This window comes from Lytechinus pictus, chromosome 7 (genome assembly GCF_037042905.1).
Source record: "Lytechinus pictus isolate F3 Inbred chromosome 7, Lp3.0, whole genome shotgun sequence".
NCBI classification, from domain to species: domain Eukaryota; kingdom Metazoa; phylum Echinodermata; class Echinoidea; order Temnopleuroida; family Toxopneustidae; genus Lytechinus; species Lytechinus pictus.
This window is the reverse complement of record NC_087251.1, coordinates 45,605,304-45,624,935: the sequence shown is the minus strand read 5'-3', so window position 1 is coordinate 45,624,935 and position 19,632 is coordinate 45,605,304. Positions and strand designations below refer to the sequence as shown.

General features: G+C 36.7%; 1 protein-coding gene across 7 annotated transcripts in view; it reads left to right on the top strand.

Moving 5' to 3' along the window:
• The first annotated feature begins 2,010 nt into the window (after positions 1 to 2,010).
• The window catches only part of LOC129264334 (girdin-like), a 39,204-nt gene continuing 21,582 nt past the window's right edge, over positions 2,011 to 19,632 (top strand). For all 7 annotated transcript variants that reach the window (XM_064102876.1, XM_064102875.1, XM_064102871.1 and 4 more), the window contains exons 1-18: positions 2,011 to 2,255; positions 3,058 to 3,216; positions 3,994 to 4,276; positions 4,771 to 5,839; positions 6,335 to 6,650; positions 7,714 to 7,841; positions 8,250 to 8,339; positions 9,267 to 9,416; positions 10,541 to 10,616; positions 11,111 to 11,272; positions 11,884 to 12,147; positions 12,444 to 12,649; positions 13,736 to 13,841; positions 15,246 to 15,391; positions 16,148 to 16,237; positions 16,846 to 16,891; positions 17,461 to 17,617; positions 18,511 to 18,639. In XM_064102876.1, the coding sequence (XP_063958946.1) occupies positions 2,016 to 2,255; positions 3,058 to 3,216; positions 3,994 to 4,276; positions 4,771 to 5,839; positions 6,335 to 6,650; positions 7,714 to 7,841; positions 8,250 to 8,339; positions 9,267 to 9,416; positions 10,541 to 10,616; positions 11,111 to 11,272; positions 11,884 to 12,147; positions 12,444 to 12,649; positions 13,736 to 13,841; positions 15,246 to 15,391; positions 16,148 to 16,237; positions 16,846 to 16,891; positions 17,461 to 17,617; positions 18,511 to 18,639 (3,817 nt within the window). In that variant the 5' untranslated portion in view covers positions 2,011 to 2,015. The remainder of the gene's footprint in view (positions 2,256 to 3,057; positions 3,217 to 3,993; positions 4,277 to 4,770; positions 5,840 to 6,334; positions 6,651 to 7,713; positions 7,842 to 8,249; positions 8,340 to 9,266; positions 9,417 to 10,540; positions 10,617 to 11,110; positions 11,273 to 11,883; positions 12,148 to 12,443; positions 12,650 to 13,735; positions 13,842 to 15,245; positions 15,392 to 16,147; positions 16,238 to 16,845; positions 16,892 to 17,460; positions 17,618 to 18,510; positions 18,640 to 19,632) is intronic.

Below are 19,632 nucleotides of genomic sequence, written 5' to 3'. Positions count from 1 at the left end.
AGTTTAAAAATAAAATGCAAAGTTACTTTGCAAAATGTTTCCTGTTATGTGAAAATAACTCCCATCTTGAATATCCTTATCTTTCATTTTCTTGAATTCTGTCTTTGGGGGTGTTGCAAGAAAATATTTGCAATCAATCGCAAATATTCTGTTGCAATTTTACAATTGATTGATCACTTTTAACAATATCAAATCAGATTACACTCCTTGTTTCATGGAGCAGATTAGCAATCAATCGCAAATTTACAATTAATTGCACGGCATATGTTTGATTTCGGGAACGAAAATAGACTTGCAATTGATCGCAAGTTTCTTGCAACGCCCCATCAGTTTATTTATTCACATTTGCATGAAACATATAAAAATACAATTCAGTCACATCTGCATAGGCTCCTTTAATATTTCATCAAGAGAGACTCCTTTGATTGAATTGATTAATTGAAATCATTTAGGATGAAACTAAAGCATCTTAGTGTGAATTACGTGCAAAAATCTACATGCTCACATACAGCACATAGACGTCACAAATGAAACTAAGCCATTTATCTCCTTAGCTTTTATTAATATCTTTAATCAGCCACTTAATCTTCATCATTACATGATTTGATAATGCAATCGAATTCATAACAACTACTAATGCAAAGGTATATACTTTGGTATATATTCTGAGAAAGAAATAGTCAACTTCCTTGTATAAAACATAAACATTGCCTGGCTAGTGTGTTTGGCAGAAAAGTGGAAAAGGAAGTTGGTTGTTTACTTCAAAGCTTGTTATTTTAATTTTTAAGTAATTTAATGACAGGTGCTTAAATGTCATTTTTTTATTTTTATGCATCACATATATATGCTTTTCACACTGCATTTCCTTAACCCCATACTATCCTTAACCCCGGACTATCCTTAACCCCATACTATCTTTTTTTCGATTCACACTGTCTTTCTTAACCCCATACTATCTGCTCAGCCGGGGATAATGCATTAACCCCGGACTATCCCTCAGCTCATGAATATTGATGATTTTACCATACAGAGCGTGATTAACGTGCAATTCTACTTCCGTGATTGGCTAAATGCTTAGCCCCACTTTCCTTAGCCCTGTTGGTTTTCACGCTGCATTCTCTTAGCACCGCAATTGTGGTGCTAGCACCACAATAAGCCGGCTAACCCTGCTTTTTTGCAGGGCCAGATAGTACCGTACTATTTACCGTGCTAGCCCACTTTGCTAAAACGTAGTGTGAAAACGAAGTGGGCTAAGCTTAACCCCGGGAAATTGGTGGGGCTAAGACCCCCCCTTAGCCCCACCAATTTCCCGGGGTTAAGGAAAAATATTGCAGTGTGAAAAGCATAATAGAGGATCACTGAAGATTTTAATTGCATTGGTCTGATGTTATGGGAAAACATTCTGTTTATCTCAATCCAAGAAAAATGTACTTGTTTTGATATGTGGTGTTTGAGAAATAAAATATTTTCTGATTAGTTAAGTCCTTTCTTTAATCACTAATCTAAGCACTAATCATTTAAAGACAATTTCAGGATTTTGTGGGTGTGTTTTGTGACACAGAAACTTACTCAAAACTTGTTGATTTTTTTTGTAATTGCGATGTTTATAGGTCAGAAATATGTTTAAAAAAATAAATGAAGTTGAAAGAAATGAAAGCATTTGTTTTTTGTGGGATCATATTGAGTATTTGCAGGCATTTTTGAATTCAGAAAGAAAATACCTGCATTTGCAGTTGCCATGTATGCTCTATTGACATTTTGTTCCCATCAAAAAGATGTACATTAAATAATAATCATAAAACATCACAAACATAGCATTCACCTTTATTCTTTTTTTTTCAAAATGTTATTCAATAACAAATAATGCTGATAATTAAAAAAAGAGCTAATTATAGCAGCCTTTAGGCTAACCTTATATCTTCAAAAATATTAAGATGGGAGCAAATTGTTGCAGGGGCATATATTGGATCACTTTCCGTTCATTATCCATTCATCCTTTTAACCCATAGACTATCATGGAGCTTAGTCAAGAGAAGGAGTACCTCCAGTCTCAGGCAGACGGGCGTGTCCTCTCCCCTTCCCCCTCCCTGACGAGCCCCGGAACGGACAAACGTCATGTGACTGTTGAGCTAGCCGAGTCCAAAGCCAAGCTGAGGAGAATGAGGCAGGACCTGGAGGAGAAGAATGAGATGGTTCTGGAGTACAAGGAGGAGGTGGAGAAGTATAATACCACCATGCAGAAGTTACGGCAAGAGGTAAGCCACAAAAGTTTCAAATATTTAATCCTAAGTTTTAAACTTATTTTCATTTACCCTGTGGCCCGTCAGATGTAAGATACATTTAGTTAACATCGATCTCAAAATTGAAAATTGGAAAAATATAATCTGCCAATATAAGCATGGTGATTTGTCGATTCAATTACACATGCATCTGTGCATTCTCTTTTGAAAGCACTGCTTACAGGTTCTGCACGTTGTAAGTGACGGATTATGGACTCACTGGCCTTCCATAAATAGAACTGAGATTAAATCAACCTCAGACCTTTATTGGTTTGCACTCAGTTATTATGTAATCCGTGTAATATTTGCCTTAAAAATGTATTTTTACACTTAATTTTCTACACTGGACCATGTTAACAGGGTAGCAAACCCCATTAGCCATGACTCTTTAAAGTAACCACTCTTGAGTGTGTCAAATATGTTTTATTAATGTGGTGAAAGTGAAACTTATTCAAATTATTTGGTATTATGTTTAAATATAATTTGTTCTTTTGAATTGATGTGGATGATATTAATGTCTGCTGAAGTGAAGTGATGAAGTATTAATATTATTTATTAATGTCATTTATTTATTTATTTATTTATTCATTTATTTCCAGTTTCATGTCAACAGAGTAACCTCTTGAGTTGACAAACTGCTATCACTGAGGGCCCTGTACCATGTTTTCTTTACTCATTCTTCTGATCAATGATTGACTTTACAATTGAGTTTTGAAAACTTGATTTGTCATTATAATCACTAATTCAACCTTATTTATTAATATTTTTGTTTTGCCAGAATCTCGAGTTGACGCAAGATGCGCGTTCAGCGAGAGCGTACAGGGATGAGCTCGACGTGTGGAAGGAGAAGGCCAGCAAAGCAGAGAAGTACGAGAACGAGATCGCCAAGTACAGGGAGAAGCTCAATGAGCTAGAGTATCTCAAGAAAAGAGTCGAGGTAAGGTTGCTTGTTTATGAATTTGTGTTTTCAGGGATGCCACTTTTCAGAATTAAGTCTGAATTCAGACCTTTTCAACACATTTCAGCCATTAGAATATGCCTTTTTCATGTACATGTAAGAAACGGGTCATTCTAGATGACGTTTAGACTTTTTGTATCAATTCCAAGTGGCATCATGTTTTATGCCATTTTTTCCTCATTGGATGATAATGGCTTTGAAGGAGAAGATTAATGTAGAAAAATATAAAAAAATTATGTTTATTTTGCTGTCATAACACGGCTCTTTAGAAATGCTGTTGAAATTTCTTCTATCAAAGCCATTTCTTGTTGCATCACTTCGTAAAGGCCATTCCGTAGTGTATGTCCATTCCACCCCCTGTATTTGTCTTCTGTTTTCTAGTTTATGTGAAAGGGTTTACTGCTCTCAATTATAATGGCTTGAGCAGATTATAGAGTGAAGAAAAAATGGAAAAATATTAGGGGTCGGACATACAAAAAGTTTGGATTATTTTATTGAATTGCCCAGTTGGCGTTGTCTTTTCAAGACTTCCACAGTTGCATAAAGCCACTTTCACATCTTCAGTTAACCCTTCTTTAATTATCGATATGAAAACCAAGTCCCTCTTTTTATGAGCAGGTCACCACCGCTAACGACAAGCTGGAACAGGGCCACCTTGCCGAGGCAGAGTGTCTAAGGCTAAAGGTCCAGATAGAGTAAATCCGTACAGAAATTGTGCTTTATACATTCACAATTATTACTGTTGTTATCCATCAGGAATTAAAAGAAGACAACACGGTTCTTTTGGAAACCAAGTCCCTACTGGAGGAGCAGGTCACCACCGCTAACGACAAGCTGGAACGGGGCCACCTGGCCGAGGCAGAGTGTCTAAGGTTAAAGGCTCAGATGGAGACGCTAGAGGAGGAGAGAGATATGGACAGGGGTAGGATAGCAGAGCTAGCGGAGGAGGTGGCTAGGCTGAGTTTAGACCATAAACAGAGTCTCAATGAGTCGGCCAGTCTGGGTGTGGAGCTGGAAAAGGCAAAGCTAAACTCTTCAGGTATGTTGGGTTCAAGGATTTCTTTTTGCCAGAAAATAAAAGTAAAGTTAAGGTTTATTTAAGTTTATTCTTGTCATATATCATTCTTTAAAAAAAAGCAAGGTCCATGTATACTTTTAGTTTATTTTTTTAATTAACTTGGACAGTGTTTCTCCTGGTTCACCCAATCTTTTTTAAAAGATGCTGGAATAGAAAAAAGTAAAATAATGGTCTTTAAAGTTTATTCTAGTCATAAAGCAATGTCCGAAACGAGGTTCAATACACTTTCAATTTATTCTTCTGGTTATCTTTAGCAATGCTTCTTCCAGTTCATCCCCTCTTTCAAAATTTGCTGGACTGGGTCAATCTCCACTTCTTTGTGTTTTGTCTGATTTACAGTTAGTCAATTGATATACTCTCATGAAAAGTATTTCATTCCTTTATCACTGAGTTTTTTTTATGGAACTTTGCTTGAATAACAATTTGTTTCAATGCTTTTTGTCCAAATTTAACAGCTGCTGCATCCTTGTCAGCAGAGTGCAATGATAGTGCTTCAAGTAAAGTGCTCAAATTAGAAAAAGAATGTCAAAGACTCCATCGCGAGATGGAAACAATGCGAGAATCTGCCGGGTTAGAAGCGCAGACTCGGCTCCTCGAGGTCGAGAAGGAAAATCAAAGACTCAGCCGGAAGCTTGAAAAAGTGCAAGAGGCCAGCTCCAAGGAGATGTCTGGTCATCTTGAGATTGAACAGGAGAACAGTGTCCTGAAGCGAGAAAAGAAGGCTCTGGATGACACCATCTTGACCATCAAGGAGAATTCTGAGAGGTATCAGAAAGAATGGGATACGGAGAAAGAGCAGTTGGAAAGGACGATAGAAACCCTGCGGGAAAGAAATAAAAAGGATGTCGACCAGAGGATACAGGATGTTGAAAAGGAGAACAGGAAGTTGTTGGAGGACATGATGGATAATCAGAGTAAACTGTCCAAAGCGGAACACGAGACAAAGCAATTGCAGAAATCGTTGGAGAGATTGAAAGAGAGGACAGACAGGATTGAGGACTTGGAAAAGAGCAATGAGGCTCTGGAACTGGAGAAGGAAAAACTATCGAGGAATGTTGAAATGCTCAAGTTGATGTGTGAAAAGTTTGACGAGGTGGAGAAGAACAACACGGAGCTGGAGGTGGAGATCAGCAAGGTGACGCGGGCGCTGGAGTCGGCCAAGGTCCGCATCCAACGTCTGGAGCACCTGGAGAATGAGAACGTGAGGTTGAAAGCGGACACCCAGACCCTGCAGAGGTCGCTGGATGCCATGAAGGGCATGGCAACGCGGATCACGGAGATGGAGCACGATAAGGAGGAGTGCGAGAGGGAGAACAGACAGCTCCAGAACATGGTGGAGGGGATCAAGACGGTGCAGGACAAGGCGGGACAGCTGGAGGTGGATAATATGAAGCTAGGTAATGAGAAGAGGAGGGTGGAGAAGGTGGTGGAGCTCAACAAGGATACCATACACAAGCTGGAGAGGGAGAATGAGAACCTGGAGGCAGAGGTGGAGAGGTTGAAGAAACAAATTGAAGCTCTCAGGTAAGTAATGTATCCTTTAACCTAAACTTTTCAAACCTTTAATCAAAGAAGTAGGACTATGGAATAAGATTGATATATAAAATAAATATCATTTGATGGTTATAATTACAAATTGAAATCATAACAATATACATGCAGTGATTCCTGCATTTTAGCCTTCAAACGAAAGTCAATAACTCCTCGATCATCTATTTTCCCCAAATATATATGTTTAAAAGAACGTACAATATCTGTCCTAATGTTTACTTGAGAGTTCTCTACTTTTGGCATTAAAGATATGCAGGTACACTTTTGTGAAAGGTTGTTTGGGAAGGTTGTTCGTGTATCTTTCTTTCCAATATGTCATGATACTTGCATCGAGGAGTCATTGAATTTTGTAGCTGGCAAGCTATGATAAACATTCTATATACAATTGACATTGATACATTTGATGTTGGTGGCAATTAGTTTCTATGAGCTCAGCTTTCTATTCCTGCCACGTTCCTTCCTTCACAGTCTGAGTGAGAAGCGATTGGAGGAGCTGGAGAAAGACAACAAGACCCTGGAGCTGGAGCAGCAGAACCTCACCAAGGAGAAGCAGAACCTGGAGAAGGAGATCAGGCGTCTCCGGGGTCTGATGGAGTCCAGGGACCAGCAGCTGGACAAGGCCCATGCCAGGATCGGCAGCCTGGAGCAGGACAACAAGCTCCTGCAGAAGACGGTCGGCAAGAACAAGGGATCCGGGGACAGGGCCAAGGAGCTGGAGAGGGAGAACAAGGAGCTACTTAAACAATCTACTATCGATAAAAAGACTCTTGCCACACTCAGGGAGGTAGGTTTCGGCGCAGTGCTACAATCACACCAGTGAAGCCAAACCACAATGACAAATACTGTTATGTTATTCCCAATGACAGACAATGGCCCGTATTCTGAAGTCAGGTTTAAATTAAACCCTGGTTTAAAGTTGTGGTTTAAGTATGGAGAGCCAATCGGGGCACAAATCCATAACAGTACATATCCAATTTATTAACTCAAATTGTTCATAAATGTCTGGGAATGATTACTGAAGTATTTTGAAGTATATTTCCTCATTATGAAAGTAAGAGGAATCAAAATAGTAAACATAAGAAAAATACAATATAAACAATTTTTTTGAAATATTGGCTCCCCATGATTTTAGCACAGAGTTAGACCGTGGTCTAAGTTAAACCCGACTTTAGAATATGGGTCATAATATGTTGGTTTGGAGTACAAAGATGAGGATCGGGGCCCTGTTTCATAAAGGCTTGTTATTATAACAAATGCACAATTTCTAACATGTTTACTCTCAGCACATCAAAATGAATGATTTTAGTAGCTTTAAACTGTTATTGCAAATTTGTTATTGTAACAAGTTTTATGAAATGGGCCACATGTTTTGTGCCAGGTTAGAGTTCAAATAGGTTTCTCATGTGTGGAACCTATTCGATTATTTCCATAAGTTTTATGACACTTTTCTATCTGATTTTCCGATTAATGAGTATCTAAGAACTTCAACCTTGCCCTTTTGGTGCTTGCTGTCAATAAAACAAAGTGATATGTTTAGTTCTACTTCAGTTCAGTGCAAACTGTGAGTATAAATCACCAGGAACCATATTTCTACTGCTTTTAAAATCTCTTTAAATCTTCACTTTAAGAAGAAGTCATTTTCTGTAGCTGTATTTTCACATCATTCTGTAAAGGATTGTTTTTAACAGATTTTTATGTAACAATTCAATAAAGTCTATGAGCAGACTTTATGCTGGAGAACGTCTTTACAACATATTCCACATATAGAACTACTAGAACACTATTCATTATGTGCTTAATAAATAACCTCTATTATTTTCAATATTTGATCTCTATCTCGCTCTCAGGAACTTGTAAATGAAAAGATCAAAACTCAGCAGCTTAGCAATGACCTTGAGAAGCTTACCTCAGAACTGGATCGCATTGGATTAGATAAAGAGAAGTTACTCCAAAGAGAGCTCACTGCGGATGAAAGGTATCCTAGAAAGCTTGCTTCTTTTCACTTCTAACAATCATCCCAAACCCTCGTTTTTATCAGTTCACTTAACAAATGAGTTTGTTCTATTATTCAGGACACTTTGGGTAAGAAATTTTAACAAAACTTGTTTATTTTCTTCAATGTATATTGTGTTGTAAATTGCACTTACAAAATTAATTCTGATCTAAAATGCACTTATTGGATATTTAAAAACTCAAGTTAAACTTGGATATGTTTGAAGGTTATCCAGCAACATGTAACATTGCAGTAATAACATGCAGTGCATAGAATCATGTGTATGAAGCATAATATCAATTTTACATATTATTATTACTATTATTAACATGTAAATTTTATATACCCTATTACTTATGCATGTTTGTGTTACTTATTTGAAAAATACAGCCGTTATAAGGACTTGGAAAGCCGAATGGAAGACACATTTAAGAAAAGCAAGGACATCAAAGATGACAAGATCAACACATTAGAAACAAAGTAAGTTCATTTTTAACTATAAAAAGGCAATAACACCATTTCAGCGTGAATGAAGGTGTAAAGATGTCAATACCTTTGTATTATGTGTGGTTTGTTGAGTATACATATGTATTGTATTTAGACTCCATGTTGACTCCTAGGGCCCAAATTCACAAAAGAGGTTTAAACCAGGTGGGTGTTTGCTGTCCGAAAGTTAAGAGCGACTTAAAGAACAACTGGTGAACCTTTATTACGCGCTAAATAATCACCGATGAGTATTCAATGCTGACTATCATTTACCACAAGAAAGGATCACCAGTCGTTCTTAAAGTCACTCTTTATTTATGAACAGCTTTATGAAACGGCCCCCAGTTGGGGATACAGAACCACAGACGAAGTAGATTTTGTGCATAATTCATCAGGTACACTGAAAAAGGCAAATGATATGTGCATGGGGTGCTAAGTAAGCTCCAAAGTAAGCACAAGTTTTTACACAAAATCTGCAGAGTCCATGGTTTTGTGCCCCTCTTCTCCTTGTTTAAACCTCTATTTTGAATTTGGCCATAAAGTTTCATAGGTTTTTTTTTTAAAAGTTTCATAGTTCATACATAGTTCATGTCATAACGAGATAAGTTGTTGCTTTATTAATGCAAGGAAATTGCTCTGTATCAGATAGAATTACTGGTAGATTGGATTAGTTTCTATCAATGAATGAGCGCCCGCCTCATGATTGGGAGGTTTGGCTTCAATCCCTGGCCAACTCATACCATAAAAAAAAAAGGATATTCTGCTATCATGCCATGCGCTCTGCATATAAGAATGATCTTGTGGCTACCCTTGGTAAATACAAAATAGTATATACTATACTATTCTATACTTGAAACTGTCATATTCTTCAGGAAACCTCAAGTGGTATATCCTTCCTTTGCTCCTGTTCTCTTTCACCAGGCTCCAATCGGCGGTGAGTAAGAATCAGCTATTGACCGATGAGCTGAAGAAGATCAAAATAGACAACGAAATAGTCAAAGAACAGCTGGTGCAAGAGACTAGCAGTGCCAAATCTCCATCTTCCAATACTACACAAGAAGCCAAAGTCAAGTGAGTGATTGAAGACATTCAAGTAGATAAAGAGGGCTGTGTTTTCTCTTAAATCTCTCTCTCTCTCTCTCTCTCTCTCTGAAATCCTCTTAAAAACTACCAACTGAAATAAAGAGGGTTGTGTTTCTCTCTCTCTCTCTTAATCTTTCAGCAGTCCTCTTTATAACCTAATGAATAAAAGTAGAGCTTGTATGAATTGCAGTATATGATTTCATCACCAATGACTGCTAGGATAAGAATGAGAGTTTTTGAATAAAAAGAACTGAGTAAAAGGTAAAAGCCAATTCCAAAAGGCAGTATGACTATGAAGAAGAATAAAGGAATATCAACTTTAACAATTTGATGAGAATAGTTAAAAGGATGAAAAATGAAGCATTCTGTCTATAGAACTTTCCACTCTTAATTGCATTTTTAAGAATTTATAAAAGTAAGATGAAGATATGGTATTTCGCTATTCATGCTTTGGTTGCTTTCCACCCACAAATGATTTGAAAATTATTGCAAAGCTTTGGTCGTGAAATTATGTTAGAAAATCCCCACAACGCATTTCTGTGTTTAGAGTAGTGTGTCCATCATACAGACCTACCAACCAGTACGTTTTAGCCGTATTTAGTACGTTTTTGCAACCAAAATACGGCAGTACGTTTTTTCTTTGAAAAATACGTTTTAAAAAAATATATCTTTTTTTACTAAATCGTAATTTATTGAGAAAAATAATCTCTATATGTCTCTATTTCATAAAACGTACACAAATATGGTTATTAGATCAATGTAATTTCAGGTAACTTATTTTTTTTTCAATCATTTTGTTAAAACCAGGGTGAAGATATACACATGTTTTAATGTTTTAATGAGTGTGCCAAGCATTTTATTATGAAATACACTTTTCATGGGAAAAATGCATTTTTTAAAATCACAGAATACAGTTTTTCATTCCCAGAGGTTGGCAGGTCTGCATATTTATCTCACACGGTAAATATACTGATTTTTTTGTCAAAATACTGATTTTGGGGGGATAAGAATACTGAAAATGCAAAATACAACTTGGCAGCTCTGATCATATGTTGCATGCATAGAAATCCTTTTAAGTGATTAATTGAATAATACTTTTCTTCCATTTTCAGACGATCTGACAGTGACAGAGTTCAAGCAAAACAGATCATGCAGATGAAAGATCACTTAGTAGAGCTTGAAAGAAAGGTAATGTAGTATTTATCATGTCTAGAAGAGCCCCTTCTAGAATTATCATCTGAACTCATTTGTCATTACTAGTACATCAGCTTTGCCTACAGCAGCCACTCTCAGAGAACTTTGAATGTTGGTGGGGGAGGTGGGATCTTGGGACTCTTTTTAATATATGTCCCATGCATATGAAAGAATTTTAAGAGTCAAAGAAAAAGTACATTCTGATTCATCTGACATTCCTGACAATTTGATTACCAGATAGTGTCAAGATACAATATACGTTGTTTTGAATCAGTTCAACTTAGTTATTGCAGTTTGCAGTATTTTTAAGTATGTATTGCAGGCCATGAAAAAACCTAATTTTGTAATAAATAAATATTGTCACCGATTAGATTTGTACGCGAGTTTTTTCTTCAGATACTGCAATATATTCCTGCATGTGAATTCTGTTGTCACCTTACAATGTGTATGTTCGGTGCTGTAATACCTCTAATTTCTTTCTCCCATAGAACGCCACCTTCCTTGCCGAGAACACCAATATGCAGACTCAGGTTCAGAATCTCGAGAAGCAATCGGATACATTGAGGTCGGACTGTAGGTCATTCCAGAACAAGGTTGAATCCCTGCAGGATCAGAACATGTCTCTGCAGGCACAGAATGCCAAGTTACAGGTATGCAGTGTGCCCCGGGAATGAGGCTCGTAGCTATTTGTGGGTTGAAACGGGCAGTCTGAACATGATTTTGAACATAATTGTATAATAGGACCACCAGAGTATCCAAGTATTTGTATGTAGAAATGAAAACTACGTGCCAAATGACTCTGGTAGACAATGTGTAAATGCAATTGCTGAGAAAGTGACTGAATAAGCACGGCAGTCCAGCAAAGTGTCTGGTATTTTTTAAAACAATAATAATGATACACTGTCTCATATGTGCTTATCTGTGTTGGTAATCTACACCTTAGATTTCATGATTTCGCAGTTGGTGATGGTGATGATTTTTTTAATAAGAGGACCGAAGTGTAATGTCCTATTTAACGGACCTGGTAATTAGGATAAATACCTTGCCAAAAGGGCTCTAGCGCACCAAGTTGGAATCGAACTCGGGTCACTAGAATCCAAATCCCTGTGCTCTACCTACTGAGCTATCATGCCTCCATATTAATTAGGTTTGTGTAAATGAACTAGAGCTATCGAAAGCAACTTAATATTCAGTTTGAGAGAAGTTTAATACTAGTTTCCTTCCCAATACCACATTACTCTCTTTTCCTTCATCCACACAGGTGGAACATTCCACCATCTCGGCCCAGATGTCCTCGCTGCGCTCCAAGCTCAACACCCAGGAGACGGACTACGACAAGCTCAAAGACCGCTTTGAGGAGCTGAGTGCCAACCACGAAGCACTGCTCAACGACCACGAGAACCTGGTGCAGCTCCACGAGACACTGTCCACCGAGTACGAGTCTCTGGATTCGGAACATGGCACCCTGAAGTCACACTACAGGCATCTGAAGGGGGAGCTGCAGGATGTCCAACAGAAGTGCCAGGTAAGACCCGAAGTCACGTGTTGTGAATCTTCCTGATGCCATCAGCCACTTTCTGACTTTTGCTACACCCTACTCATTGCAATAAAGTTTCATACCTTCTTTTGTTTTGCAGAATGTTATCATGTTATTGTTATGTTTGAATACTTTGCTTTGTATAAAGCACTAAATTGGATGACTCAACTCTAAACTTCAGTATTCTAGCACTCAAGAAGATTGTGATTATGCCATAGGATTTGAAGTATCGGATGTGAGGGTCATCACCCACTTTGATGTTGTGTAATCCAATTGAATCGCAGGAGACCGAGAAGAGGTACAAGGACCTGGAGACACTGAAGAGCTCCCTCAAGGAGGAGGAGGCCAAGTTCCGTCGGCTGAAGTCCGATGCCCAGAGCGTGGCGTCCCTGCAGAAGGAGTACAACATCCTCCAGGAGAAGCACACCCGCATGGACAAGGAGTACCAGAGGGTGGAGGGGGAACTCAAATCCATGAAGGGTTCACAGAGGTAAGTGAACCGATTGTTTTTGAAGAACTTAAAGCGAACTTTCATTGACATATCATGGGGAAATCAAGGCCAATCTCAGAACGGAGAAGGGATCAAAGTCTTTCACTCGGGCGTATGCCTGGGGGTGTTATGTAATAGACGCCGGCATGTCTGGGAGGTCTAATACGGGAGAGCAATAGTTAGTAGACTAACCAACCAGAAGTAAACTGTGTGTTTTCACTTTGAAACATGTAACTTCAAAGAGGACATTTATTTTGGTTTAGCAATCAAGAGACCTGCTAAGAGTCTAGGAATTGGGATTGTTGGAAACTAGAACTGCGACAACCCGAAGTAAATAACTATCACGAGTTCGGTCAAATTCGTGCTGTCTGAACTTTTATCGCATTAGTCCGACGGGCTCTCTTGACGGACGGATTATATTATGCAAGTCAATTTGCAAATTTCGGATTGATTCAATTTCCCTATGATTTGGCAATGTAAGGTCGCATTAAGAGGGGGGCAAATGTTGAGTCACTGTTAGCACATGTGTTTCGAATCCGTGATTGATTTGCTTTGAACTAATCAGAGTGCACTCCTTCAGTGATATACTACAGTAGCTTTTGAATTGCCTTGGATAACACTGGTTTCAAATGGGGAACGGAAGGAAGATATAACTATTGTGAGCATGGTAATCAGTCCCTCGGCCACAGTTCATATAGACATTAGCATCATTATGTTTACCACAGATATATTTCCTATCACTTTTATCACAAATATATTTCTTATCATTACTGTTACCACAGAGTATTGAAAGAAGTTTCAAAACAGTCTTTTTTTATTGTGGGGGGAGGGAGGTATAATCTAGTTCTGACATTGAAATATTGAGTAAAGCTATTTTTCTGATGAATGATGAATAAGAATAAATATCATGATGGTATAAAGACTGTGATAATTATGGTACCATATTGTTATGGGAACCCAATAATTTGATCCTATCTGTTGATTGTACCATTCTGCATGGGTGTATGGGAGCAGTGATGAGTAGAAGTAAACATTTGACCTTTTCACTATTAGATAAGTCAAAAATATGTTTTGTTCTTATTTCAGGACGCACCAGTTGAACCATACCAACATGCAAGGTCAGCTGTCTGAATCCAAAGATCAATGCCAATCATTAGAGATGGAGAGAGCTAAACTAGAACATAGATGCGAGGTAAGGAGGCTGTCATTCTAGGCACTGAGCAGGACAACTTGACTTAAATAAATATATTAATTTTTTTTTTTTTTGGGGGGGGGCCTAATCATGAGATAAGTCAACCCTTCTTCCAATGCGTGCAGTCTTACACAGTACAAAGTGAATGGAAGTTGAATAATGTCTCCGCCACCGACGAAATGAACAATTGAATGTACAGGTGACATGAACCAGGATAATGACAAATTTTGTCTTTCTTATTTCTCATTTGTCCCATATCAATGCTTCTTTTGACATAAAAAAGGAAATGATGTATGTAATAGGTCAAGAGTACTCTACAGCCGTGAAACACGAATAATTTAAATTTTATTTTGGATTTATAAGAAACGTTATGAACAATTTCTAGAGATGGAACTGTATGTTAGTCACAATTTTCGCTAACGACAATAACCAAAATTTCCCGGATGTCGCTCCATGTTTGCTTGTGTGAACAGTAACTTCCAGTTGCTTGAAGGTAAGAATAGTATACAGCATGAAGGATATTACAATTAAGTATTAAAGGGATGTTCCGGGCTGGAAAAAAAAATGCTTTAAACAGATAAAGAAAAATCAGACAAACAAAACGCTGAAAATATGATCAATTCGGACGACGAATGACAAAGTTATGGCATTTTAAAAGATTTGCATTATTCCGGTGAAACAGTTCCAGGCATGTCTTCATGAATATTCAATGAGCAAATTGATGTCATATCCCCACTTGTTCTTTAGTATTTTATGATATGAAATTAGCTTTATTCAAATTGTTCTACAAAGAACTGAAAAATGTAGATTGACAACTGATTTAGTGCATTAGATATCCATTGTTGCAACTTGCTTCATTATAGAGGAGACACATTATTCACACATATATGAAAAAAATGAAACAATCATGATTTCATGTAATAACATAAAAAAAAGGAAAGTGGGGATGTGACATCATCAGCCCAATTAATTAATATATTCATGATGACATTCATAACATAATGTCAAACTTTAAAATTAACTAACTTCGCTATTTGTAATCACATTTTGATGAAATTTTGAGCATTTTGCTCAGAATTTTACTATTTTTATTTAGATATAAATATTTTCAGCCTGGCGTACCCCTTTAAGTGTTATGATGATTCCTCGAAATGTACAACAACAAGATTGATGAATGCAGTAGAAGAGCGGATGCAACTAGACCTGCGCAAGCTACGGTCTAATAACGGGTCAAACTTCACTGAACAAGAAGTAATATTCCTAGTTCAGTGCAAAAAGTGAAGTGCAAATTCATGCCTTGCGCTTCACGCGGGAAGTTCTGGATATTGTCGATATCGAGCATTCACTCCGTACAGTTAGACCGCTGCTCTAAATGACTTAATACATGGATGTGTCTCCATTTAGATGCTGTATCAGTTGAATGCCAACCTTGAGGAGGAGAACCGTAAACTGATGGAGCAGCTGAGTCAGCTGATGGCTCAGAACTCTGAGCTCCTGGTCAACACCCTGGAGACCAAGGAGCTCCATCATGAGGAGCAAAGACAACTAGAGTAAGTTTGTTTTGTTTATTTTTGTACTTTTTTTGTACTTTTGTTTTGTTTTGCTGGTTGCTTGTTTTTTTATCTAAAAGAAAAGCATGTGCACATGCTGGTATCAAGAATGCTTGCCTCATCATTTATTTGATGCTTTGGCCTTATCTTAACTGGGCTATTTCAGACCAACATATATACGGGGGGGGGGGGGGGGGTTATTCTTATGTATTTCCTTGTTTTTTCAAACCTTAGTTTTTTTTCCGATGAACTTTGTCGGGGACCCTTTTGCGATAAAAAAAAAATCCATCTAAACCAACAAAACTGAAAATAATCATACATTTATGATTTTAATAAGTGTTAAAGAGCAATGTATAGAATGCATTGCTCAAGGGCATTCGGGCATTGAACTGTGGACTTTCATATGTGTAGTGAGGTGCTATTGATGATTTATTCTTATGGTATCTTCACAGATATCGAGTTAAGCAATTCCTCTTTAATCATATTTTAATGTTTTTATTATTAGAATGAAATCTCTATCACTGGAATCAACAAAATTAGCATGTTTAGATAGTGATTTCAATTTATTTGTGTATTTTGAATATTTTTCATTTTTGCATTAACAAATGTATCCATCACCAAAATTCTGATAATTCCAGAGATTATCTCATTAGATATTCTTTATCCTCCTTTTCCCCTTTTTGTTGTTGCCATAGCAAGGATGATTTTACATTAGAGATAACATTTATTATCATATTGATATTCTCTCTAATGCAGGGATCAGCTACACAACATGAGACGGCAGAAAGAGAAGCTAGAAAACAAGATCATGGAGCAGTACAAGAGTTACACATCCCCGTCAAAGAAGTATGTTCTTGAAACACTATGCGACGCATGGTCTCCGATTGCTTATGAATCTAATTCTTTAACCTACTAATAAAGCATGGCAGTAGAGACTGTGGTACTACTGACCATGTGTAATGTTTTTGTTGTAATTGATTGTTATCATGACAAGGGCCTTTTTTTATCTCAGCATTTTGATATATTTTCAATTCAATTCAATTTATTTTTCATTCTTCAACATAATACAAATAATTACATGATAAATCAATTCAATTTAAATAAAAGCATGAACAAAATTTAACATTGAATAAATAATATACATATTCAATAAGTGATTCAAATATAAATTAACATGCATGTCAAATTTAAATCAATATAATCAATATAATTAAATATAATTAAATCAATATAATATAGATATCCTAAGCAGAATTAGTGTTTAGTACAAAAGGTAAGGCTCTGGAAATTGAAAACACATGTCTACTGTGCCCCAGTTGTATATTTTATTGTATCATAATAGACAAATTTACTGTCTGTAGATTAGATATAGAATTGCCAAGTATGAAACAAAAAATAAAGATGCACCTTATGATTACAGATACTGTTTACGTCTTTCTTCCTTGTGTATTTAGGACAAGAGGTGGACTGAACTTCAAATTCATGAAGAGGATATACAAGGTATGTCATTTCATTGTTTCTGCTTTTGATGGAAATTATTAGATATTAAAACTTGTTCTTCCCATGAACTATGAATATAGATTTGTATTTAGAAACTGGAATATATCAGACATTTTATTTCAATCCAACAATCTGTATTTCTTAGCCATTTGATGTATTTTAAGATTCGTGTAAATACATATTCATGCTAAATATAAAGGCAATCATGCATTGTTTGTAGATTTACACAGGGGTTCGTTTGAGAAAATGAACAAAAAAGCCCCCCAAAATCCCCACTCATTGCAATGTTAAAGCTTATCACATGCCGCAGATTTAGGTAGTATGAATAAGTTCTTTTGATAAGTAGCCCCTGATAATAACAATTTTTGTTTCCTGTGCTAAAAAAATAGAGGGGCATTAAAGCCAGTCAGAAGGGCATCCATGGGTCATTGTCTTTGTTGGCCTTTGAGTAAAATAAGCCCTGCATATACCTGTTTGAATTGGGCTAATCTATAAAAGCAGAGAAAATGAGAAAGTGTGATATATATCAATAAAATGAGCCTTTGTGTCATAAATTGTGACCTTGACAGAGTAAATCACGAGACAAGGACAGGGAGAAGAGGAGAACGTTGGATGGAGACAATCATCTCGACGTAGCCCAGGATAGCCTCGGTGAGGCGTCATCCATTGGATCCGGTATCGATTCCCTCGATGGATCAATCGTCATGGAAACCAACAAGAAATTAGGTAAGCACTGTCTGAAAGATTGGAGAGGATTTTTCTTTGTTCAGGTGATCATCTATCAATCCCATTAGATAAATATGTCCGAGAAATGAGACTTGTATGGATGCCAATTGTTGTTCATTGGGGCTATTTTCTTTATTTGTTCTGGTGTGATATGAATATTTTATAAATAGTAATTGTTGTTTACATATGTATACACATTGTAAAGTCTACTTTGCACTTTGGAACATCAATACAATTTATATACCCTTTGTATATTGAGTTTGATTATATAATGTCTTGGGCATCTAATCTTTAAAATATATGTATCTCTGTACTTGTATCTAAGTGCTCGAACTTATATCCTCAAATCTCCCTAGTTATGTAATACCAAGGCATGCTTTTTAGACTTATTTTTAACTAGTTCAAATATATTCTATTGGGTTAGCATGAAGCATTTTGGTGTGAACTTGGGAATCATTCATTTGTAGGTGACCTTGTTTTTGAGGGAAAGTTTTACGGAAGGAACATGTAAGGGGCTTATTACACCTACATAGCTTGTTATTGGGAAGTCATTTAATGTCTTTGCATGTTATGAATCCATTGACCCATATTGTTAAATTTGTAAGAAATTAAACCATGGTTTTAATCCTAATTATAGGTAGCAAATGTGTAACAGATGATAAAGTAATCGGGATTTGGGGCTGTTCAAACTACTGAAACATCTTGTCAGTGATAAATACAGTCATTTTCTTTTTTCATTACCGTGTGAGACTAGAAGTCCAGTATGTAATTTAGCTACCCTACCCGTATGAAAAGAATGTTTTTACATAAAACACATTTATGCAGACCAGTATTACTTTAAGTGAGATGCTTTTGAACGAGAATGCTAATGTTAACACTCCCATTGTGAACAGACGATAGGAGAGCAAGCTTGGATAGCAACAACTCAGTGGTTAGGAGAAAGAGAGACAGCTTTACAGCATCAGCAGCCAATCGACAATCCATGCCTTCACATGTATTAGATGGAAATTCAGATTCCAAAGGTACATATCAAACCACCTCAATTAAAAAAAAAAAAGAGCACAAATTCGGTTATTTTAGCTTTCATTTATTTCACAAATTTTGTTGCAGATATTGGGCCAATGTAATATATTTTATTTTGCTTTGCTATTACCGTTTTGCAACTGCATACCTCAAAAGGGCATATTCTTTTTTATAGCAGGGCATGAGGATAAGGTGGGTTATTTGGTCGTACAGTACCAACTTCAGAGGAGGAAAAATGTCCATTCTGTAATCATCTTTTATTTTAGACTTTAAAAATCTTATTTTGCATAAAGGCAATATGGTATAGGCAATATGGGCTACGCAACATGTGGAAATTTCCAAAAATCATTTGTTTCCAATTTTATTTTTGATATATGAAACGCTGTAATGCTCTCACTTTATCATGGCTCGAGGAGTTTATGAAGTGAGGTAAAATTGACAAAATGGGAGTCTGACTGTTAAAAAGGTTGATTATTTTATGGAATTGCCCTTGTTGAAGTTTCCTTGGATTGATCTGTTCTGGATTCGATCAGAAGTTGCTTTTTAGGGGATGGGGGTAGCAGGGAGTGGAGGTTGGTACATGGAAATCATAAGTTAATTGAGCAACCACAATAACAAGCACAAAAAAGGGGTGGAATTGAACGTATTGGCTCAATTTAATTCCGTCAGTGCATTCTAATTTTCTAGTTGGTATCTCATTGCATTTCATGTTATAATTGATTAAATTGTTAAACAACAAACATATATGTGTCACATGGAAATTGCATGCATTTCAATATATGTTATTGATGGTAATATCATGTTTCATATGATGGTATGAATTATTAATATTATGCTTACATTTTCGTTACACTCGTATGTTTATTTATTTTCTTTGACTTATTATTGCCAATGTTTTGTTTGAAAATAAAATAAATCCTGACACAATTTGCAACTTATATCTATGGAATGCTTGCTGGGCACTTTACCCACATATTTGCATCAATGTTTAT